Source organism: Drosophila biarmipes, chromosome X (genome assembly GCF_025231255.1).
Source record: "Drosophila biarmipes strain raj3 chromosome X, RU_DBia_V1.1, whole genome shotgun sequence".
NCBI classification, from domain to species: domain Eukaryota; kingdom Metazoa; phylum Arthropoda; class Insecta; order Diptera; family Drosophilidae; genus Drosophila; species Drosophila biarmipes.
In genome coordinates this window covers 7160981-7186401 of record NC_066611.1, presented here as the reverse complement: position 1 = coordinate 7186401, position 25421 = coordinate 7160981, and the positions used below count along the sequence as shown (strand labels likewise).

The 25421-nt window shown below is 40.9% G+C and overlaps 1 protein-coding gene across 8 annotated transcripts; it reads right to left on the bottom strand.

The window, feature by feature from the left end:
• Window positions 1-332: 332 nt before the first annotated feature.
• On the bottom strand, window positions 333-24883 carry LOC108031443 (syntaxin-binding protein 5). 8 transcript variants are annotated; one of them, XM_017105005.3, is made up of 23 exons: window positions 24684-24881; window positions 19486-20070; window positions 18910-19007; window positions 18649-18837; window positions 18177-18311; window positions 18041-18104; window positions 17705-17912; window positions 17561-17636; window positions 17176-17330; window positions 16543-16724; window positions 15994-16476; window positions 15792-15934; window positions 14247-14424; window positions 10189-11077; window positions 3334-3450; window positions 3141-3263; window positions 2763-2882; window positions 2246-2698; window positions 1914-2022; window positions 1763-1849; window positions 1428-1523; window positions 901-1025; window positions 333-833 (listed from the first exon to the last, which is right to left on the bottom strand). In XM_017105005.3, the coding sequence occupies exons 2-23, from the start codon at window positions 19606-19608 to the stop codon at window positions 577-579; spliced, it is 4410 nt and encodes a 1469-aa protein (XP_016960494.1). In that variant the 5' UTR covers window positions 19609-20070; window positions 24684-24881; the 3' UTR covers window positions 333-576. The 8 variants fall into 8 exon arrangements, 7 of the variants coding, with proteins under 7 accessions (XP_016960494.1, XP_016960749.1, XP_043949459.1 ...); XM_017105260.3 differs by lacking the exon at window positions 10189-11077 and adding an exon at window positions 5683-6322; XM_044093524.2 differs by lacking the exon at window positions 10189-11077 and adding an exon at window positions 8899-8959 and having other exon boundaries at window positions 24684-24880.
• Window positions 24884-25421: the final 538 nt, after the last annotated feature.

Sequence of the window (25421 nt, the reverse complement as noted above, 5' to 3'; positions counted from 1 at the left end):
TTTTAGCAAGTGGATAATCCTAAGTTTGATTATTTTTTAATAGTGGTGTTTTACTTTTTACGGCAATGTAGATTTAAGGTGTTCAAAAATTACGTGTTTCCCAAAAGATTTAAGTATTGTTGCCGTAAATATTTTTTACATAAATATACTTTTTTTCCTTGTCGGTGCTTAGAAATGTCCTTAGATTGTGTTCCTCCCTACCGATAAGGGATCCTCATATCAAAGTAACAAGTTTACATCCCAATAAAAATCAAAACATCAAGTTTTCAAACTAAAAAATGCTTTAAAAGTGGTAACATACACCAACAATCCATTAAAAGACGTAGTGCCTGTTTTTTGGTCTATATATTTTTATTAAAAACAGTTTTTTTTGGTTGGTTTTTCTCTTTCAGTTTTTTTGTTTTTGTGAATTTTCGGTTTTTGTTGATTTTTTTTGTTGGTTTTCGGTTTTTGTAAATAACGTGACGACTTGAAAACAGAAATTAAATAAGTGTACTTTACTCGTAATGTAGTAGAAAGTGTTATAAAAGCAATATTACAATAACTGTGGTAGAATTGGCTCCTAAAATAGATATTTTACAACTGATACCACTTCTTGTCTTTATATTTAAGCATTAATTGATGCGCAGTGCCGCTGAAATCTTGAGCAGTGTTGGCCATGCGCTCGGCGCGCTCCTCCAGCAAATTGAGCTTCTCGCCGCGCTCCATGGCCAGCTGGTGCGCCCGGCTGATCTCCGATGCGGCGGTGGAAGCCCTCTGGCCGAGCTGCTCCAAATTGGGCCCGGGTATGTGCCGGGCCACCGATCGATTCGCCCTCCCGCTCTGCTCGCCAACTATAAAATATCGAAAATGATCATTAGTTTTATTTTAAGCAGGTGTTTTCAAGGGGCATCTACTCACATAGTTCCTCGCGATCCAGGAGCTTGGCGCCGCCGCCAAATAGACCCTTGAAGAAACCCTCCTTCGGCTGTTCGGGCATTTCGTGTACCGTATACAGCTCACCCATCATCTCCAAAATAAATTGACTGCAAGAATGAGTAAATTCGAATTAGTATTATCAAAGGAAATGAAAATAATAAATTAAACATATAAAAAAGTTAATAAAAAATATATTTCATGGGAATATATAAATTATTGCATTTTTTTACTTATTTTATTTTAATTTTTAAGTTTAAAGTATTAAAAATTATTTATTAAGAAAAACATTTAAATTTTACTTTATTGCTGAGAAAAATACTAAAACAGGTATTTTTCTTCACATAAAGCTGACATTTTTGTTTATATATGTATATTTTAAATTTAAATTTAGTTATAATTATATTATTGTTTTACTAAATAAGTTTCCTTGCAATGGGTAATTATTTAGTGGTATATTTGGCAGGGTTTTTTTTACTTTCAAAGAACTGATCTTAAGTTTAAGGGCTTACCAAAATTCCGATGATATCGTGAATTTTTGAATTTCGGTGGGCGATGCCATGTACAATCCATGACCTTTATGACTAAAGCAAAATATTTTTGATATTCTGTGGAAAGGAAAGAAGAAAAGTATAAAGTACAGTCTCATCCAATTAAGGTCTTATGACACTGGCTTGAATTTTAACTGACTCACTGGATTTACAAAGTCCTGGCAAACTAACAATATTTTATTTTTATATAACAAATTATATGTAGGATGCCATGACTTTTTCAATAAAACCCAGTCAGTCAAAAATCGAGCAAGTATCATTAGGCCTAAGAAGCCTTAGAACCCCCGAAAACATACAGAGTTGTATCTTCATGAACAATGATCTGTTGACCCCATATCGAAAGCATTGGATCCACAATTCCCTGTTTACATTTTGTTTGAAAACTAAGCAGAGGGCAGAAGGTTAGTACGGGGAAAAGGGCAACTGAGCGCATCAGTTGGAGCTTACCTTAGTTCCAAGAGCGGTAAGAAATCAGTATCCAATAACAGTTTTAGACTAGGAAGACTATGTACCATTAGATGGCCATTCGAAAGATAGGTTGCTAAGCAAGAGCCATCTGAAATGAGGGGAATGTTGATTATTTGATTGGGCTAATATATATTGGTAATATGTATTCTAATAAGTTCATACTTATATGTTTGTTTTAAAAATATTCAAAAGCAAAATTCGCAATAAAGAAGGAGGGGGTTTCAGCAAAGGCAAAGGGTATTAGACTTTCAATGCTTAATAAAAATGTAACTGTTTGCAATCATAGTATCCAATATCAGAACATCTGCTACCTTTCATCGTGATAGTTTCTGCCTTGACTGCAAAATCCATTTCCGATAATTGTATGCGGTTGATGCAGCACTGGTTGGCCACATCGAAGACTTTTGTTTGCTTCTCGCTAGCGATAACGATGTATTGTCGATCGGTGAGAGTTTCCAGGCCGGTGCTCACACTTCCGCTGATGCCGCTGCTGCTGGCGCTGCTGCTGCTCATGCCGCCGCCGCCGCCACCGCTGGCCGCACCACTGCCTCCGGCCGCTCCCGCCGATGCTCCACCACCAGCTGCTCCGCCAGCGGCCGCTCCGCCACTCGCCGCTCCACCGGCAGCGCCACCACCACCGCCGACAGCTCCGCCGGCGGACGCACCACCCGCCATGCCGCCAGCGACCGAAGTGTTTGATATTGTATTGGCAGTTGTCGGTGTGAATGTGGGACTGGTGCGGCTGCTGCTCTTTGTGGGTGTGCCTGAAAGTAGTACATTTTAGGATTAACCAGGTGGCCTGTAAGGATTGAAATTCGCTGGACTTACGGTCTTTGTTGTCCCTCTTTTCGTCACGCCAGGTCTCAAACGTATAGGGTATGATCGAGCCGTATGAGTCTAAAAAAGACATGGAAGTTATGGATCCTTTGAGTCGTACCACGGGGCCACCTGGAAAAAGAAACATAAGTATAGTTTTAGATAAGAGATTGTGTATGTAACAATAGACATATTGCTCTATTGAACTGATTTTAACAAAGTTGTTTTTTGTATTTAAGATTTTTTTCATTTCATACAATAAGGTTTAAAAATTACGACAAATTTTAGAGTGCAATAACGTCCAATGAAATATTTCCAAGTGAAATAATATTTCTTATACCTTTATAACACTGGGTGTTATTGCATGCACCTGCATTTTCCAACACTCACCATTTATTGTTATCAATACTGGCTGAGATTTGCGCACATCTCGCTCCGGCATGGTGATGAACAATGTCAGTATCGAACCGAAACTAGTTCCAATCCACAAAGTAGGAACAAGTGTCAAAATATCTGTTTTTTTTTAAGTTATACAAATGTTAAGTACATAAATTAAATGTTAATTGACACCTATAAACCTTACCATTTCGTTTTGCATAACTCTCGATAAAAGCTAAACAGGTAACAGATTCAGAGGAAGACATATCAATGCTGGACATTGACGATGATCTGGATCTTGAGAAAGTTCCATCCAATTTATCTGTAATTTATTCGGGTTTGGTTTTGGGGATCAGAAAATGGTTTTTGGTGGATAGCATACAGATAGGAAAAAGAGAGAGAGATAAATAAACGCGAGTTACATCAAAATCGTTAGATATTTTAAAAAATATTGTGGAACAGAGACAGGCGGATATAGAAATAGAGAGAGATAGAGTGATAAAGAGAGATAGATAGAGAGAGAGAGAGAGAGAGAAAGAGTAAAAGCGGCGGGCGGTAGTAGGCAAAACTTTGCTTAGATATTTAATTAAATTTTTGCTTTGATTTCTAATTAAGTTATTTTAATTGCGATTTTGCACTATTTTATTTTTGCGCTGCTCAACACTAAAGTTACCGCTAGGCTGCCTAATTATTGGTAGTTGCTCTATGTGTGGTTTGCATGTGTATGTGTGTGTTTGTCAGCCGCTCGCATGATTAAAATATTCTTACATTCGAATTAGCAAATGGCTCGGAAAAGCGGTTTATATAATTCATCAAACCAAATTTATAAAACAAACTTATCGTTAAAAAAAAGTCTATAAGTTTTAAAATTTTAAAAACCATATAAGTTTACTATAGTACTGCTGCGAAAAGTTTAACATTTTGTTAGTAAGTTAAAAACTAGTGGTTTTAAATCTTCCTTGAGTTAGAATTTATATTTTTTTTATTTTATTTATATATGTAAGTTGTTTTATTTTTTGTGAAAAAAAATTTTTTTCGAAGTTTTTAGCAGTGATTTCATGTTTTAAATGGTCTAGTGCTTTGAAGGGTGTTTTTAAAAAAAGTTTTCAAATTTTTTGATCATATGATCATTTAAGCCAACAATACATTTCTTATACACAAAAAAACATTAAGTATTTATATTGATCTTGATTCGCCTACGTGGTCTCAAGTTTTAACACCTGCGAGCGACTATTATTTTTTACATTCTTTTCTATCGAGCCTTTTTTACTGTGGTGCAATTTGGAAAGCTGCAGGCGTCTGACTAGATAACGAAAAAAACTCACGAAAAACAGGACGAGTGAAACTTTGCTTGCATGTGTGCTCAGCTAGGCGTTTTAATGGGTGTGTGTGTGTATGTGTGTGTGCTTGTAAGAGTATGCAGTATGTGTGTGGACTATGCGAAAGTTTAGTTTTTGCCAATAAAAAATCAGATCTTGTTGTACTCTTTTCCATATGTATCTATGTTTATATAGAAATCCGGTTAATCTAATTCTTGCTTTAGTTATTCGGATTTAACGTTCATATTTCTGGTTCAAAGCGTGCCAAATGCAAGTACAAAAACCGAGAGGGAGAGATAGAGACACAGAGCGAAAGAGACAGATATAGTGGGAGACAGTAGCAGAGGTAGAGGAAAAAGAGAGAAAGAAAGAGTATAGAAGAAAAGACAGCGAGCAGAGAGCGAACGAGCGAGCGAGACAGATTGAGAGAACATATTCGTATGCACTGTTATAACTAGATTGTTTTCTAGGGCTAGAGAAAGACAGAGGAAGAGAGAGAGAGAGCGAGCGAGCGAGCGAACGAGCGAGAAAAAGACAGACAGCTCAAGCCATCGCCCCCCCTCAAAAAAACCCCCCATAAACAAGTGACTGAAAGAACACATAAGAAATCAAAACAAAATGTACCGAAAATTTCCAAAATTCGAATTCAATACACACACACACCAATTTACCCAGACAGACACGCACACATACAGAGAAAGGGGGCGGGCCACAAGCAACGTGCATCGTCTGCTGTCCATATTTACGTTTGTGTGTGTGCGTGTGCTTGGATGTGTGCGTATGCGGTGTGTGTGTGTGCAAAGAGAGAGGAGGCAGAGAGAGAGTCAGCGATACAGTCGAACTTCTGATATTCCGCAATTCTGCCGCTTCACCGTTTACAACCAGCTTAAGTCCTTTAAGGAAAATTTGAGTTGCTGACTAAGACCCGCATTTCCATGCTACATTGGTGAAACACGTGTTACTCTAAAAAACTTTACGAGAAGGTCGCGTTAGAGAAGTTCAACTGTATATAGAATGTGTGTGTGTGTGTGGAACACATTAAAAAAAATGCAATTTGTTTTTCATGACTAGGGGTGCAATCTGTTTTCTTTGTTGGTTGTTATTGGTTGCTGTTTGATATATTTTTTTTTGGTTGCTGTAGTAGTTGTTGCTTGTATTCATTGCAGTTATTATTGTTGTAGTGGTTTGCTGTTAGCTGTTGTTGTTTTTTCTGTAGTGCTCTGTTGTGCTCCCACCTTGTGATTTGGACTTTTTTAGGGACTCGTACGATGTCACTGACTGCTGTTGCTGTATAACGGATGTTTGATGCGGATACGGATGCGGATGCGGATACGGATGCTGATATTGATGTTGTTGCGCACCTGCACCGCTAGCACCACCGCCACCGCTTGCACCACCGCCGCCGCCGCCAGCACCGATAGTACCGATAGCACCGCTAGCACCACCACCGCACTCGCCGCCCCATGGATCACAAGACGCCTCAAACGATTGCTGCTGTTGCGATTGCTGCTGTAGTAGCTGCTGCTGCAACTGTTGCGGCACCTGTTGCTGCTGTTGCGGCTCAGCCGCACCACCAAATCCACCGCTAATCGCACTGCTAATACCACCAACACCAACACCGACACCGCCACTAGCAACACCCGCACCTGCATCGTCTGCACCGTAAATCCCGGAGGATCCCAATGTTGCTGCTGCTGCTGCTGCCGCTGACGACGATGTTGCATTATCACCAGGATCAGGACCACCACCCATCGATTGTTGTTGCTGCTGCTGTTGCTGCTGTAACTGCAACTGTTGCTGCTGCTGCTGCGACACCTGCTGCTGTTGCTGTTGCTGCTGCTGCGGCGTTGCAGTTGCAACTCCGCTGCCGTTGATCTGGGCAATTGCAAAATATACATAAACAATAATTGTGGGAGACACGGGAGAGAGAGATAGAGAGATACACACACATAGTCAGAGATAGAGAGAGAGATAGAGAGAAAGACAGAGAGAGAGACAGAGAGATAAATGCACTAAATGATTGAATGGCCATCTCTTTCACATTTCGTTGGTTTTTTCGAGTTTTGTTTCCGTTTATTTTTGCAATTTCTTCTGTTGTTCTATTTTGTGCCGAGTGGGTGGGTGTTTGTGTATGGGTGTGTGAGATCCGTGTGTGTGCGTGTTGGTGACAAGTGTGTAGCATACTATTCAGAGACGCTCAACATAAAGGTTAACGAAACTAGTGTGCAAATAAGGACGACTTTTAGTGGGTTATATACAGTGAAGACTGACTAAATAGTGAAACAAAGGACAACTTAAATAGGTGTTTATAATTAAATAAGATCTAAAGCGTTTCCCAAGTTATGTGAATGTTTGTTTTGAAACGTAGTGGCTATACGCCTTTTTTACCGAATTATTCAAACAATTTTACCAAGAATAACTGTCAACCTTAGCTACTACTTTATAACACTGCTTTATAACAAAATATAAAAGGCTCCTTTTCGTTTTTTAAGGTCTATTTTCTCTACAACTTATATCCGTCAACTTAAAATGCTTTTAATACCTTTAAGCATGAAATTTCTAATGGTAGTAGAAATAGTTTTCTTACAAATAATGTACTTAAGAAAACTAAACGAAATAATTTTTAAGAAAAACTATGATCAGAAATAAGCATATTTTATGATTTTGATTTTAACCCTAAATATAGTAAAATTAAAAACTTACTTTTCAATTTTCTCAATAAATCAGTCTTTTTAACTCGATTCTTATTTGACAGAAAGTTCTTCTAGATAAAAAAAGTTAAATACACATAAGCATAACAGATTAAATCAAAATAACAACGTAAGCTTAATTCGTCCTGAGTAGCAAGCGATCTCTGTAGTAGTATAGTGCGTGTTTTGTTAATAGATCAATTTACATTAGTGTCCGCTAATCGTTCATCGTTTGTCGTTAATCGTTTCTTTTCAGGTGCATAGCAAACAAGATTTAATACTTTTGTTTAAAGTGTGATAAATACAGAAGCGTTGGATGATGATAAAATTTTGGTGATCAGTGCAATTTGTATGTGTGTTCACACTTTATATTCGCTTAACAAGTTATCGATTAATCGAGTATTCGATCACAACACAAATACGATTACACAGCGAGAAACGGAGGCGTCGTTGCAGTGGTGGTGGGTGGGTGACATTGACTGGGTGGCTTGATTGACAGTGATAAACATAAGACACAATAAAAACACGAGAACACGATTATTATTTAGGTGATCATAGCAAGGATAACATTGGAGTAGATTACTTTTGGCAAATGTATGTTATGTTATGAAATATGTTTAAGTTTTAAAAAATACTAGCGAGACAGAGAGATAGAGAGATTATACAGATATATAGAGCGAATAAACGTTGGTGGGTCTCAGGTTAGAACGAAAGGTAGACATATATGTAGGTAGACATGTTATGTGGGAGAATATATTAGCTGTTGATATAAATGAATAATCGATATAAAAGTATTTAGTTATATATATATGTGGGTTAGCTTAGTTAATAGATTTCTCTTCATCAATTTTCACAATTTTGATTTGATTGGTATTGTTATTATGTACAAGTGAGAAATTGTGAAATTGGGTAAAGCGCTAAGCAAAATCGTTAACGAAAATAAAGGCATAAAGGCAACGGTAAATTTGCTTATCGATAGCCAAAACACACATTCAATGGAACAATCGAAACGAATATAATTTGTAACAGAACGTAGAAGAAAAATCATGGAAATAACGTAGATTATCGATAGACGACAAGGCCATCAATAGGAGAAAATACAACCAGGGGCGTGGGTCTTGAGAGGGGGCGAGAATCGGGACTGAAAACATCGATAGGAGCACAACATTTGAGCTTAACCTTACAATCGAACTTTGTCATCAAGTAGTTCAAAGTGGCATCGATCAACAAATTGCAACCAGAAGACTGTGGGCAAAATAATTCACCCTCACGTTTTCTCTCAGTGTGTTTTTTTGTGAGGTTATGTTCGAGTAGTGACCTTACAAACTAACACGGGTCACAGTGGTAAACGTACAACAATCAACATTTCGTTTTTCGGTTTTTCGATTTTGATAACATTTTCAATGCACTTTCTCTTTGCACAGTGCATACATATGAGTGTGGTGAGTTGTTGTGTGGTGTTTGGTGATTGGTGAAACTTTTAGTGTGTTGTGTTTGGCCTACAGCACCCGCTTTACATTGATCTCTTATAACTAATAATGTATACATATGTGTAATGTGGTGTTTTTCTTGCATACTAAGTAGATAGTTAATTAAGAGCTTTATAGTTACACTGTGTATATGGGTTTGATGGTGCTTGTTAGTGGTGGTTGTCGTTGTTCTTGTGTTTTTTGGGTGACTGGTGAGTTGTGGTAGTGATGATGGTGTTGGTAGTGGTGTTGTTGTTGTGGTAGTGGTGGTGGTGGTTGTTAAATGATTTACCAAAGAACTTCCACACAATCACATACAGGCAGTTGTATTGCAGCTCTTCTGCATCCGTTGCCTAGGTATTGAGGAGAAGAAGAAGCATAGATAAGAAATTTTTGGCAAAAATTCGTACTCTGTGTAAAGTTTTCTATTTTTGTTGTTGTATGTTTTCGGTTCTTGGTTTTTTAGTTGTTATTGTTTTGGTTGGGTGCGTATGTGAATTTTTTTGTTGGTTGCTGTTGTTATAGCATCACGTTGTGGTTGTAGATTGCTGTTCTAGTTGTTTTTGTTGGTTGGTTTTACATTTATATATTTACTATTATTTTACTTGATTTTAGTTGTTGTTTTTCATTAGCTAACTCTCTACAAAGTAAGCTCTATACACAAAATGCAATTTTGGTTTTCGTTTTCGTTTCAAAAATCAACAAAACAAGCATCATCGGAGTCTTTGTTATCGTTCGGATCTCATATCAATACCCGATTTTTGGAATATGCACATTTCTAGCTGCTTAATTTTAGGGGGCAAGGTTGTGGGAGCAGGGGCTTGGACAAGGGAGCGGGGGTGCTAAGTTTACAATAGTATCTCTTTGGTTTGCTATTTTCTACAGCTTGCACCAACTAAAAGCAACAAAAAGCAAAGGCACAACACAAAAAGGAACAGAAAAAGTGAAAAACCCAAACAGAAACGACGACAGAACGCCGATTTTCGGGGGAGCAGAGAAAGTGAGACAGTGGAAGGACTGGGTGGGAGGTTTTAAGAGGAGATAGAGAACAAATCACTTGCAACGTCGTGGGCGGAACTACTGCGCTTATGCGGGACTCAGTATGCAAAATCCTAAACACTTAATCTTAAAAGTATCCTATCATAAAGTTATCGAAATCTGCATGTCAAAAAAACAAGATTGTTTTAGAATTTTTTGGAAAAAGCTTTAAAGGACTTCAAAACTACTCCCCTTGCCCAAAGTAGAAATCTCAAAAAAGACTGACACCTCTTCGATTTCTTTACGGTCCCTGTTTGGGCGCCATTTATAAGAATACACTTTAGCCACCCAAAAACCATCGCATAAACGCAGCAATATCTTTTAAAGGACAATATTACAGTTCCGATCCTCCGATTCGGATTCCCGATTCACATTCTGTCTGCCTGCCTTGCGATCACTCAGTAAAAAGTTCGCTCGCTCGCTCTGCATAAACATTTTAACGAAAAGGGGGTGGTTAACTGCTGCCGTTTGGATATTTAAAGCATTCTCTTTTTGTACGTTACACAGGTAAGAGGTTGTGATCCTTCGCTGGGGCCATACTTACGTATCTTCTTGCCTCCAACGCCGCTCCCTCCAACTCCTCCGCTGCCGCTGGCAATGCCTCCTCCTGCACCGCCCATCAACGGCGACACATCGTTCTTGAGGGTGCGCACGCCACCGCGCAAATCTCGCGGCTGGTACTTAATATTCGGAACGGACAATAGCCGCTGGTCGCGCGACTTCTCCTTGAACTTCTGGCGGGCGGGCTTCAGCGGAGCAGGTGCATCCGTCAGGGGCAGATTATTGGGTCGCTCCACCTCCATCGCGGCCGGCTGTTCAAAGTCAACGCGACGAATGCCACTGGCGGTGCTACTGCTAGCGCCCTCGTCTGGCGAATCGGTGGTGGAGGATCGAAATTTGCCCCGCACTGCCGACGAGGGTGATGGTGCTGCCCCTGTCCCAGCGTTGGGCGCCAATTCAGCATCATCCACTGACTCCTCCTCCCGGCCCTCCGGTGTGGCCTCCTCTTCCGTCGCCGGTGGCGTGGCACCCTCCGGGGACACCTCCTTGGGTGTGTAGAAAATGGAGTTATTCTTGAGCGACTCCATGTCGGTGTTGACATTCAGACCACCGATCTTCATATTGACTTTCGATAATTGACGCTTCAAATTGAACGTTTTCCAGGACATCGACTTGCGTCTGTCCTGCAGCTCCTTGGGAGCCGCATCGTCCCGCTGGGGACTCTTGGCCATCATGGCCGCCGATGCTGCTGCGGCCGCCGTTGATGCCGCCGATCCGCTGAGCAGTGTCTCCCGGGCGCTGTTCACCACCATCGGTGGATCCGGTGAGCCGGGTCGTGAGCTCATCGCCGTCGCCCCGCCGTCCGTTGATTCGCCGGCCGCCTCCGGTACAAATTCAAGCGACGGACTGTCCGGACTGGTCGTGTCGTTCAGCTAGATGAAGATCGGGATTTTTGGGGGGTAGGGGGCAGAGTTTTAATTTTCGTTTTTGTTTCTGTTCGTTCAGGCAACAATAAGAAAAGTATTGGTCAGTTTCGACGGAGAAGGAAATTTTTGGGGGCTTTTGGGGGAGATTACGGGGTTAACATTCTCATCTTTTTTTTTGGTTGGGTTGCTGGGTTTTTTCTTGTAGGTTTTTGTTTTGGTTTCTGTTTAATTTGTTCCCTTTTTCTTTTGATAGCAAGACCAAAGGTGCAGAAATATAGCAGCAACAATTTAAGGGATGAGTAAAATGTGATCGAAGTTAAAAATAAAAGGTAGTTAAAAAAGATCACAGCACAAAATGCTGCTATAAGTTATAACATTAAGCCTTTTTTACAATTGTTCATCAGTTTGCCGATGCGCATAGTATAAACCTTTTCCTTATTAGTAGGACCCGAAATAGTTCCAAAGAAAGCTTTACGTTTCTTTTAGATGGTGCATCAACGATATGTATCCACTCACATATTCAGATCTACAAACTGGCCTGTTTATTAAAAAAATTAAATGAGAAATAGAGACATCAAGCGAATTCCTGAGGGTTTCCTTTACTTTTATTCACTTTAGTTGAATAGGAGCTTATAAAGCGTTATATAATATCTGTTTGGGCGCCATTTCAACCTGTCCAAGGTCATGGAAAGCGGTACAAAAGCTAGTAACTTGTATGTATTTAAAAAACCGCATTAGGTTAAAAGTTGGAACTAAATACTAGCTCGGAATATTTATGGAACCGTCATGGGGTCTTTAATGATGTACCAAACCCTGCAGTATAAATACTTTGTCGTTCGTGGCTTTTTTTAACTTCCAGATTGAAGTAGGTCATGGTGTATAAATCATGAAAAGTGCGAAAAATGAGTTCATGAGAGAGTGGGAAATACATTTTCACATGCTTGGCCGTTTTACCCCGTCCCTTTTTTTTGGAATTGGGGTGGGGGGATGGAAGCTGCGCATTCTTGTTGCTGCTATTTTGCGTTTTTGGTTGCTCCAATTTTTCATTCTATGAAATATGCTTGGTATGTATTTTATTTTACAAGGATAAACAGGGGTTAAACGGGGTTTTTTGGGGTGGCTAAGAGGAATCGGGGAAATCAACAATTTACAATTTAAGCTTGTTTTTTAGTTTTTTTTTTTTTTTGGGGGGGGGCTAACAAACATTGGATGAGGATTTAACTTTAGGCAACGGCTTAGTTAGGTGTTACACTTGAGGCGTATAACAATTTTTATGCTAGGTGTGGGTGTGTACAACAACACACACGCTCACACATTCACAAACACATACGCATTGGCAAAACTCAAACACAAACACGCACACACACGCACAGGCAATACAACGATTTTTTTTGTTCGGATAAGCATAGATTTGGAATATAAATTTTAAAAAATGAGCTACAATCAATTAAATATTCGAATTAATTAAGAAAAATGTATATCAAACATTGAATAATTTGTTAGCTGCATTGGTGGTTGTGGTGGTGGGTGAGTGGTTGTTTCGGTTATGTTACAGAGTGTTTTAAAGAATGGTGACAAAGTAAAAAAAAGTCACACACATACACTTCATCAATCTTCTATCAATCAATGAGTTAGTACACAAATACAGAGAGAGAGAGAGAGGGAGACAGGTACAGAGTGGCAGAGAGAGGAGGAGAAACATATCTTTGTTGTTGCTGTTGTTAATGTTGTTTCAGTTGTAATTGTTTCTTGGGTGTTCGCTAGGCTCTTGTTTTTCAGGCAAAACTCAGATCAAATCAACGCAAATCGAACCGAATCGAATCGGAGGGAAATCAGTTTAAACCGGTATCAGATCATACAACACACTTACATGTACAACAATCAAAGCGATTAATCGTGTCTATGCGATGGTCTTGGGCAAAGAAGAAGCACGAAAAAAAGACACCAATCCATCCAAACCAATTAATCAATCATCATATCGTAGGCAAGCTTCGTGCAAACTCATAAAAAATTTAACATCAATGTAAATATGATTTTTACCATGCTGCACTTATAGCGTTCACTTAGAGAGAGAGACAGATATAGACCAGGAAACGGAGACAGAGATAGATAGACAGAGGAAGAGAGAGGAAGTGTAGCCAGATATAACTAGACCAAAATCAATGAAATGTTAAAGCCAATTAAAGGTTAGAGCGGGATCTTTAGTTAGTGGTTAAGTTTAGAAAAGTAGTATAGCAGTTCGTATAGAGTTAGAGCGGGATGGCTAGTTAGTTGTTTGGAAGATATAAAACAAATTATTTGCTGCAAAAGAGCTACGCCGAAAGAAAACTTGATAGCATATACCAAGCTAAACTATAGCTATTTGGTTTTAATTTCATATTTTCTTAGTTATTCAGCTATTTATGTTGGTTATATTTGCTTGCTTGCTTGCATGTGGGAGTGTGTGTGTATATATATATATATATATATGGACGGGGATCTAATTACTGGTGTGGAATTCAATCGGATTCAATACGAAAATGCCACAAAAATGCAATAGGGTGACAGCGAGACAGAGAGAGCGATAGGTTAACTAAAGGGAAAACGAAAACAAAAAACACAAACCAAAACAAAAGTTTCATTTGGCTACAATTTTTCAAAGTTAGCTCATACAATACGAGTATGTTTAAATATATATATAAATTATATAATGTATATATCAATTTCGTACTTTTGTTAGTATGCGATACGTAATTAAAATTTCGTTCGTTATGGAATAAGTAAATATCGGTATGCATATAAAGTTCAAATATATGTAAGATGTCTAGAAAAATATTGAGTATGTAGCATGTTCAAATGAGCTGAGCACTTGTTGGTCGGTGTGGGAGTTTCAGCACACTATGGTAGCATACTTTTCGGTCTGTCAGTGTTCTCAGTGTTGCTGTGTTTCAATTCAAATCAATTGTAAGTTCGAATTATCTGGTCTGTCTGTGTATCCAGTGTGGTTGTGTTTCGATTCGAATCAATTGCGGATTCAAATCGAATCTGGTCTGTCTATGTGTTGCTTTCTGTATGGGTTCGAGTGTATGTTTGTAGGCGCGGTTCACTGCGATTCGGTTACATAATTAGTCTCGGTGGCAGAGAGAGACAGAGAGACTGACAGACAGAGAGATAGAGAGAGAGCGAGGGCACTTACCTGATCTGAGCTGGGCGATCGGCTTTGCTCCTCTTTGTTCTCAATGCGTTTTGGACTTTTTGGTGTTCGCGAGTAAGGATCATGTGCGCCATACAGATCGGGGCATGCAACACTCAATAGGCAAATTTTTTGGATTATATCAATTATGACAAGTCCATATTCGGTACCATAAGCCATTCTAAAAACAGAAAATATTCATATATATTTTCAAAATCAACTGCATACAAATCAACGCCACAAAACAAATGCGAAAAAATAAATTCGGTGGGGAAATAACTAAAAGAAATTGATACAAACAAAAATGAGTAAAAAAAATTAATGTTAAACTTTAAATTAATAACAAAAAAGTTTTAAAATTATGGAAAAAAGCTGTATGAAATACCAAAATCTCAATCAATTATGCTTTTCCTTCAAAAATACTACATTTAGTTATGCATTAAAGTTGTTCTATTTTTTTACTCTATTAATTTATGGTATTTACTAACAGAAATCTGCACTTAAATAGTTAATATATTTGAAAAATACTAAAGAGAGCATAAAAAGTGTGCATAAAAAAATGAATATAAAAGCAAACTACAGTGCTTAGCTAAAGTAAAATAAATTTTAAAGGAATACCAAAATACTAAAAAGCACTAATACGAAAATGAAATTAAAAAAAATATGTTATTTTTAAATAAACAATAATAATTACCGAAACACAAAAACGAAATCGTTAAGAAACGAAAACTGAAAGACAAATGAATTATTTTGATGCGCATCATCACTCTCACACACGCGCACACACCAGGCACTAAAATACGGATCCGTGAGTCCGTCGGTTCATGTGGTAAGTCAGTCTAGAGATCGTCGGGCGGGAGGGGATACGGTTGTTTTGAGTCCAGGAAGACAAGAGGGGTCAAGTGGTCAAGGGGTCAAGAGGTCACCAATCTGTCCAGGACTTTGGGTGGTGTTGCAATTACCAAGGGACTTTGGTTTTTTTGTTTTGGTTAGCAGTCTGCTTGCAACTGTTGCATACTACGGAATACACAACGCAAACAAATTCAACAAAAGCGGTGCTCCTTTGGGTGGGGCTGGGGGCAGAGGCGTAGGCGGGCAGGGGCTGGGGGTCAAAGGGGTTTTCTGGGCGGGCTAGAACACTCGGCGAGCGTTAGCGGCTACGTCTCAGGCGCTTTTCAGAGAACGTCATGCATATACGAATACAAACTAGACTACGTCTAAGTATTTTTTTTTTTGGGACAGGGTTTTCGGGAGCTAGTATCTTTTTTTTAAGTCCGCTTTCCTGTGTCCTTTGTCTGGTGGGTGGTTGGGTGGCTTGGCTCTTGGCTGGTTCTTGTTGGCGGTGGGGGCTGCTAGGGGGAGGGGAGGTTCTTTTTGGTGGTGGTGTGTGTACGTGTGTGGCTGGATCGATGGGCAGATGGATCGCTGGATGGTCGGATGGATCGAAGCGAGTGTCTCGGGGATGATGGGATAATGGGATGACCGGTGACTGGATGGGTCAGCTGGAGCAGATGGAGCAGCAGCAGCGACGGCAGCTACACTACTTACAGGCCGTAACTGGAGCTGATGCACAGCGAGGTAACCTGCACGTTCCGGCGATTGGGTCCGGTGGTGAGGCAGACCAGCTGCGACTGGAAGCCCGGCGGCTTGCGCTGCGCTCCAAAGCGCACCTTCAGCGAACACTCGGTTGTCTGTAAGACGGGTAGAGAACATTAGCAGGATTCTAAGATCAGATCATCTTAAAATATACCTTATCCGAATCACTAGACTCCGTCTTCTGCACTTGATGGCCCGTTAGAAAATCGCACTCGGGACTCGTCCCATAGATGTCATCAAAATTCTCATAGAGTATGGGTATCTCCAGGACCAGTACCTCCGATGTGGACTCCACCTTGCGGAACTTGAAGAGCATCACCTGGCCCATGGCGCCGGCCACACAGAGGCGTCGCGACTCCGAGCAAAGGAAGATGAGGTGCACCGCCAGCGGATTGTCGCTCTCCGGATGCGAGTGGGCGACGTGGGAGCGCGGCTTCTCGAACATCTTGGCCGTCTTCAGCTTATAGAGGATCTGTAGCGTGCCGGCACCGGAGTCCCAGAACTTGAGGCTGCCGTCCTGGTGTCCGGTGATCACGATCTCCGAATAGCTGCACGACGCCGGCGACCACTCGCCACCGGATATCGGCCATTCGCGCTCCGAGAAGCAGCTCTTTTTACTTGTCGTTGTGCGACCAACCTGCGAATGCCACAAATCGGGAAGGTTATTCAACTGAGAAATGGTTCAGAGGGTAGTTATACTCACTGAATAGAAAGCAGGAACCAAATCCGATGGGCAATCGGTTAAATATGTGCAACATGTAACAGGTGATTCGTGTAAGTCCATTGGATAAGGCGATTCAAAACATGGAAAACCGGGTGTTAATAAGTCTATTAATACTAAGTCGTATTGCAGCAGCACGGCAATAGCATACGGCTCCTGGGTCTCTGTAAGAGTTGCGAAAAAAAAACAAAAATCAAGGTCAGTAAATCATTTCAAAATGTGTATAGTTGAAAATTATCTTAAAATACTACGATATATATCGAAAGACAATATATTTCTTTATCGATAAGAGTTTTATTTTCTTTTGTATTTAATAAATAAATAATATTTATCATTAAACAATGTGCTTTTATATAATAGGTATGGTTTTTCTTATTAATTTGTAATGTTTTTATCTATTTTTTTTATTTTGTTTGTTTTTTATTTTTCCTTTTTTTAATTATATAAAGCTCACAATTATTGAATCGATGTTTACAGTAGCCAGTTAGTCTTTTCTCTAAAGTAGGTTTTTTATTTTAAATGAAATAATATAACAATAAATATATATTTTAAAATAGATAAATACAAAAATAAAGTTTTGCCTTTGTTTTTATTTTTTTATATTGAAATACTCACCGCAGGGCCAGGGATTCTCGCAGAGTGTTATGAAATCGCATACGGCGTGCTCCATCTCCAGCACCGTAGTGGCCTTGCCCACCATCACCGTGATGCAGTTGGACTTGGAGCCCTTTTCCGAGGGCATGCCGCCCGAGAAAATGGTAAAGGTTTCCCTACAAAAAGCAAGATTACATTTTATATGAGTTTTATTATTCAATTTAAATTATCAGCAGACGGAAGCAGCATAATCGTATTCATGCGGTTTTATGGTTTGGATTTATGGTCATTACTCAAAAATAAAGATAAAGACCTTAGCTTTCTATCAGACACATTATAAACATAATTAAACAATAAGTGCTACAATGCTGATTGCGAATAAAGGGGAGTGCTTCGCCTTACTCACCCAGTCGCGCTGGACTTCAAGTCAACTTTATAAATCGGTTTGCATTTCTCCGCATTGCCATCCTTGTTGATTTTAGCTGAGGCACAAAAAAGGTGAATCAGTTAATAAAAGTACAATGGGAGGGCAAGATACAGGGGGACTTACCATGCGGACAGACCTGCGACTGCGGCTTGGCCTGCGGCTTCGTGGGCCAGGAGCAAATGGAGCCATCCGTGTGCGAGGACACAAAGTACTTGCCCTCGTAGTGCCAGGCCAGGGACTTGACGGCCTCGGCGGCCTGCCATCGCAACTCAGCGCATTTCGCCTTCAGATCCCACAAAACAAGCAGCCCGCACTCAAATGCAATAAGCAACTGTATGGTAGAGGGTGAAAAGAGGCTCATCAGTCTTCGGAAACGATGTTTAAATTAAGAGGGAGACCACTTTTTATGAGGAAAAACTCACCTCGAGTGGTTTTCTCCCCCATGATCAACGAACTTACCTTGTTTGCATCCAATGGATTATCACATAACGCAATCACAGCACCTGGATGACTAGTTCTAACCCTGCATTTCAAGGGTAAAACACAGTATTAGTAACTAATAGAATAGCTTCGCTTTGGGGTTGGCTTAACTTACACTTCAATTGCTTTATTCCAGTTAATAATATAACCACTAAGTGCAAATGTATCTATGTGAACAACGTGTATGTTTCCCTTCTCGGTGCCCACGTACAGCCATTTGCTGCCCACGGGCAGGTGTATGCAAGTCACGCTGCAAGATAGACGGAGATTATGTCATCAGGAGATATAATTGGTTGGGCCAGGAATTAACCAGGGTGATAACCCCGTTTAATTCATATTTTTATGGGCACATAACATCCATAATAGGTTACTAGCCATTAATTTGCCTCATTTTATGTTTGGTTTATCTTATATTTTCCATTTACTGAGCTTTAAGTTTATTCAGGCCATAAAGCTCTCAAGGAAATTACAATTTATATATAGTATTCGATCACTTATGTACTCAGTGACCTCATTTAAATCGAGTGAAACTTGGCAAAGGTTAGGGATCAAGGTCCTAGGGTATCCATTTCAGTCTAATCGCTTACCGCTCCCTCTGAAACTTCAGACTCTGCACAATGCGCGGTGTCTTTTGGCGAATACTCCACAAGTGAATGGTGTCATCGGCGGTGACGGTGACCAGGGCGCCCTCGTTGACCAGGAACTGGGCAAAGAGCACGGCGCACTCGGATTCGCCCTCGTGTTTGGCGTGGGCATCGACGCCAGGTCGTCCCAAACTAAAAATACATATAAAATATACATTTAAGTAAGAGATCATACAAGAAATGTTTGAAAATGTCAACACTTACATGCGAATGTAGCCCGATTTGTCGCCAATCGCTAGTAGCTTTTGTACAGGATCGAAGGCAAAGGATGTGGGCGAGTATGGAAAGCCATGGCGAAAGGTCTGCGATAAAGAAATACAATGGATTAAACGAGGTTCTCGTATAAATTCATGATTATATTTAAACCTGATAACCAAAGAAACCTTAACTGATTTCAAAACATCAGTAAGGTGTGGCTTGTTGTTAAACATTTCTTAACACCTTTGACAAACTGATAAAGACTATCATATCATTTCAGTCTTCTAGACACCTAAATTGTTGTTTTAATCTCTATGAACCCACTTGAAGTACTCATATTTCATATTTTAAGATGCCATATGATCTGAATTAGATTTCAATTTGACAGTACCACTGGTTTTCTATGAACTTTCTACCCTACTGACGTCTTCGAACATCGGTCATAGCCGCGTGTGTCTTATGATAGATTCAAATCATTACAGCTACCAAATAAAACACCCGCTAGCTGCAACAGATGCCTCTGCATAAAGGCACATTTCTACTCATGTGGAGAGAACTTAATCCGAGTCCTTGGATGCTTACTTTCTTTAACGTAAAGTGGTCGGCCTTGAGTTGCTCCTGGATCTCCTGCTCCTGTCGTGTGGCTTGGGGCTGAACGCTTTGTCGAAATCCATCTAGAACTCCTTTGAATGTGAACTTTTTCATTTTTGTAACATGAGTCGTCCTCGTGCTCCGGCTGCTCTATCCACAGTTATGCGATGGTGCTGCTCCCCGCTCAAAAATGCTCTGGCCCAGATGGAGGAATAGTTTGCCAAACGGTCGTCGTTGTAGCCGGGTGCAGGGGGTGGTGACGGGTCAGTAGTAGTGGACAGAGTGGCAGCGTGGCAGAGCGGATGGTCCTACGGGGGGAAAACGGTGCCGGGGTCGGGAAGGGAGGGGGGTCGATGATCCTGGTCCGAGGAGAACCGAAAAGTGTGGGGATTGGTTGCTTCCTCTGCCCGCGGCGACGAGTCTCTCCTCCTCGAGTCCTTGGTAGCACTTGTCTCTAGGTTGTGGTCGAACCGTGCGTAATCGATGCCAGAGGAGCCAGCGCTGCTCTGAGCTCGTCCTTGTTGTTTGATTTATTTTTGAGATGCGAAACTAGGTTAACAATTGTCGAATTAATATCTGCCAAGGAGAAGAGAGGGAGAAACAAAACAGGACATCCAATTAAAACGAATGGAAACCAGCTGAAGGCTTAAATTACAATGTTCTACACCCTGTGTACTGGTTCCTAAGTGCTCCCCAAGGCCCTCTTACGGCGCACAGTACTCACATGTGTTTGGTTTGATTGGGTTTTATTCACCTCAGAAGCAATTTAAACGCAATCAAGTGTTCAACATAAGCATGGAGCTTATAAATTAACCAGTAGAAACCGAACGATTTATTATTAACCTCTTCGGGTTTAACGCCTTAGGAAAATGTATTTTCCTTGGCTTTCGAGAATTGGGAAATAGAGCAATGAAAAGAAATATTAATCAGGTTCGTAATATATTTAAACTATTTTCCTTTTAATAGGTGGTCCTACCGAAGTCAGAATAGGTCAATGGAGCTCCTATATAAAAAAGATGTTGCATACTTTTGGAGAACTAAAATAACACTTGTGCTTGCTTTTAAAACCGTAGCGATTTCCTTATTCCTTAGGTGTATAGTTTAAAAATTCGAGTGATTAACCAAATGATGGTTAATTTATTATGGTAATTCTTTTTTATTTTATTTAATTTTGGAATATAGCAACCTACAAACTCACATTTAATCGATCCCTATTTATTTTCGTGTGATTATTAATTTGCTCGAGTTCGATTTTTACAAACTTTCATAGTTTGTGGGTTTATAAGCATTTCTTTTTGAGGAAAGTATTGGAATAATCATCTTATTTCAATAGCTGTGCAATTAATATAACCAAAAATGTACCAATTTGCACTAAAAACGGATTCCAAATCAAATCTAAATCGACAACTTGCGTCGGAGGTAATATTTAGAAACCTAAGAGAGAAAAGTATTTAGACATGTAAGTCCTCTTTAAGGGTTAGAAAAGTTTTCCAAAGTCAATTTGCATTGGAACACATTCCTCGAAAGAAGGTGGCGTTACTTTCCATATTTAACCCATATTTCCCAGAAACGCTGGGGTTCCAATTTCCAATCAACCAGTAAAGATATCGATAACCATACAACACCTTCTAGATTTCCCAGAATGGAAAGGGTCTTAAGCTCAGCACTTCGCCCTTAACCGTTAAGCGATTTAACCAATTAAGATATCGATAACCGCTGTCAATTGTCTGGATTGCGATATTAAACCGTTAATTTTTGCCTTTTTGTTTGCTTGCAATTTCTGAGGCTTTTGTTTTGCTTGCCTCTTGGCTTCTTCCCCTCCCTGTCTCTCTCTCTCTCGCTACTTCCATTTCTTCTTTTGTTTTCCGCCTGGCCTGTGGGGATTACATAAACCTTGATTTCCATTCAGCCTTTGACAATGGCACACGTAGATTAATTAAGAGCCATCAGCTCAATCCGCCAGGCCACCCCCCGCCCCCTGCTGGGCGAGCGAGCCAGGGAGGGGGAGGCTGGCGTGGGAGAGAGAGAATCAATCTGTACAACGGGATAACGGGATATTGCGATTGCAACGGCGGATGTTGAATGTTAAGCGATTGTTTCGTGTTAATTGAAAATCGTTGCTGCCACATTATGTTGCACAACGGGGGGCGGGGTGGGGGGCTATATGGGCTGCCTATACATGCACTTTTTGATGGCACACAAATCGATTTTTTCGCACACTCGCACACTGCAAATGTCGTGTGTAAGGTTCGGCTTTCCTTTTTTTGTGTGTGCTCTTGTTTTATTCTACATTTCCTACTTTCTTTCCTCTTCCTCTTTTCGCTGTTTGCTGTTATTTTTGTTCTCTCGTTTTTTGCTTGTTTTATTTGGAATTGTTTACGCTTTGACAACGCCACACACATGCACACAAGGACATACATACACACACATATGGGTCGTCAGGACGAAAAGCGCGCAACAGTGGGGCAAAAAAAAATAGGGGGAAGCGCAGGAGGAGTTGGAGGAGGAGGTGGAGAGAGCGGAGTGGGGAGAAGGACAAGCAAATCGTTGGCATACTTTAAATTTAATTCCCGCAAACAAACATTGCAGAGGGGGGGATTGTGGTAAAAAGGGAGCGAAGGAGCGAGCGAGCGAGAGAGAGAGCCATATCTAGGGTGGCGCCTGCAGGACAACGGGAGGTGTGTCTATCTGTGTGTGTGTGTCTGTTGATAATGACAGTGTGCCGTCCCCCTTCCACTCGTCCTAATGATGATTAAAATGCCATTGCTTAAAACGGGAGGGGAAAGGGGAGCGTGAGAGAAAGAGAAAGAGAGAGAGGGATTGAGTTGGAGTCGCAGGATGCTGCCCAAATCTGTGTATGTATATATGTGTACGTAAGCAGTTACCATCTCGCTTGCTCTCCCTACTCCCCTACATATACATATAGCTGATATATGTGTATAGATAACCTCGATTTACAGATTTTTCACACACATAGGCACTGCTTGGCCCTGCTTGTTGCTACTCACATGTTAGCTACATCTTCTTATGCTGCTGCTGCTTCATCTTCACTTCAGTGTATAAAAAAAACAAAAAAAAAATATTTTTTTATTTTCGATTTTTTCTCAATTTCAAATAGAACATAGTTTACTCAATAACTGTTAAACTTGGTCCTTTGCACACCACGACACAGACACAAGGAAACACAGTGGCGCGCTTTTTAAGTGCCTATGGTTGTTGGGCACAAATTTGCATACTTTTCTTTTAGGGATTTGTTTAAGTTTTGAAGGGTTTTTTGAATTTTTTATAGGGGAACAACAAGAAATATGCTAGTGCTTGGCTGGTCAGTTGTCGACTGAGCTTCTGCTGCTGCTGCTGCTACTGCTTCTGCTGCTGCTGCTGCAAAGGGCAGAACGAGAGCGCCAGAGAAAAAGAGCAGGCGATGCTGCCTCCTAGGACATCTATGAGAGTGTGTGTGTGTGTGACCGTGCGAACACATACACTCGCTCGCTCACTCACCCACTCACCCGCACTGCTTGCAATTTATGCTTATTGGAAATTTAACGGGATCAATCGCTGCTCCCTTTTTGCTTAGCCTACTTCAAGGCGTTCCACTGATTTGCCTGGGATTAATGCGAAAAAAATCACGGCTGCCGTTTGTGGGCGCGTGTGTGTATGTGGACAGCTGCCATGTGAGCGGCCACTGCGCAGGCTTACGCTATTTCGCCCCCCGAAAAACGTTTTTCGCGTACACGCTGGGTGTCCTGCAGCAGCAACAACAACAACTGCTTGGCCAAAAACAATGCAAAATGTTTTGCGCGCGCGGTCACATGACACGAGTTACACACTCACACTTACACTCACCCACACACACACGCGTACCTTATACAACTGTAAAATTTGTTGAGGCAGCGCAGGAGCAGCACACACACTGAGGCAGCCTTTGAGGATTTTGAAAATGTATGCAGCAGCTTTTCTTTTGATTTACTTGACCGCAACATCTGGCGAGGATTTCCCCATTTACTTAGAGTTGCCTTTGAAATACTGCTACTTTTAGGGGGTTTTTGGTTTGGTTTCTTCTTATTTCGGGGGGGTCAGAAAACAACGCGTGCGAGCGCGTCGAATGCTCTGCAGCGAAAAACTGAAACTGGGCAAAACCCGTACAACTCGAACGGCAGACGACCGAGTTTTCCGCGCAGTTTCCACGGCACGTGTTATACATACACGGAGCATACACACACTTGCACGCACATCCTGGTGGTTATGCAAAGCAGCGAGGAGTCGCAGGGTTGTCGCTGGCTTTGATTTCCCGTTCTGTCCTGGCGAGATGGCAACCCTGGCCGAGGTTCCCTAGAAGTCAATACTTGCTGTGGTTGTTGTAGAAGAGGCAGCCTTTTTTTTGTATTCTTAAGAAAGGGAAGTAATAATCCTACATGCGAGTAGATACTAAAAAGTGTAATTTAACGTAATCTGCTGAAATGTAAATACTTGCATACTCCCACAATTCGTAGGCCCTCTCGCTCTAGCAACCAGCACCGAACACACACACACACTCGCACGCACACAGGGGGCATAAAATTTGCATGGTAATGGTAATGAGTTATGTGCCGTTATGCTTTATCCTTTTGGTGTGCCCATTATCAATAACTCCGCAAAGCAGGCAATAAAAAGGAGCCCCAGGGAGAGAGAGAGAGCGGGGGAGAGGGAACTCTTGCGTCATGTTGGTACGTTAATGGGGTCCAATAAGAAACTTGTTGGCCGAAGAACAAGAACAATAAAGATAGAACACTGACTTTCGCTGCTCTGATAAGAATCTGCTCGGGCTAGAGAGAGAGAGAGAGGGACAGAGAGCGAGTGAGAGCCCAAATGATTCATCTGGAGCGCAACGAGCAGCAGCAGCAGCAACAACAAGTTAACGGTGATGTGATGGATACGGATGGCAGCAAGCAGTTGGCAAATGCAAACATGTTGTCATTCCAGCGCACTCACACACAAGCCGTTAGAATTTGCATTTGCGACTTGACACACTCACAGGCAACGGGAATGGGACATAACATCATCGTCGGCGCAGCAGCAGCGGTGGCAGCGGCGGCGGCGGCGGCAACAGAAACAAAAACAACGGTGGCGCACATTCCGCTAGACCCACATCCACCCACCAGATACCAATACACCCAGCTCATACCCCCCCGCAAACCACAAGCCCCGCCCACCTGTTTCATGGCGATTCTCTCCGCTGCTTGTCACACTTGTCGCGCTTGACCAGTCCAATTGGCTCGGCGCATCGGTCCAACACGGGGCGCGATAAACAAAAACACAACGCAAGGCTTAAACAAAAAGCACGACAAAACAACAAGCGACAATTTCCCAAATGGTCTCTCAACTGTTAGAGCTGGCACAACTTCGATGACTGCGGGCCATCGATGAGTGGGCTTCCAGCCAAATATCGATATCATTCTCTTCGATAGATAACTCTACTTAGGGTATTCCCCGTTCTGTTCAATTTTGCACTGCTTGAACTTTGGAAAAAATTACCTCATCTTGGAATTCAAAAATTTACATAATTTATTTTGCTTTTTCGGAAATAAAAAAATAACCACTAGAATAGTTAAATTAATAATATTTTCCTGAATAACTCTGAGATTATAAACGGTTCACAAGATATGAAATCTATGTTCTATGATTTATAAATTAATTATCCTACTAATATAAACTATTTTTTGTTCATTTTCCATAACCAAAACTTTTAACGCTATGAATTTTGCTGACTGTGTATGTATGCTATCTAAATTTCGTGGTTCCTGAATTATAAATTGATAGATTAGATTTTAATTTCACTATCAGCGCAGATTTATACGAATCATCCGGTCCAAACAAAATATTACCTTTAATTATTTGTTAAAACTTTTAGAAATTTAATTTGTAATGTTAATCATTAAAAAATCAATCCC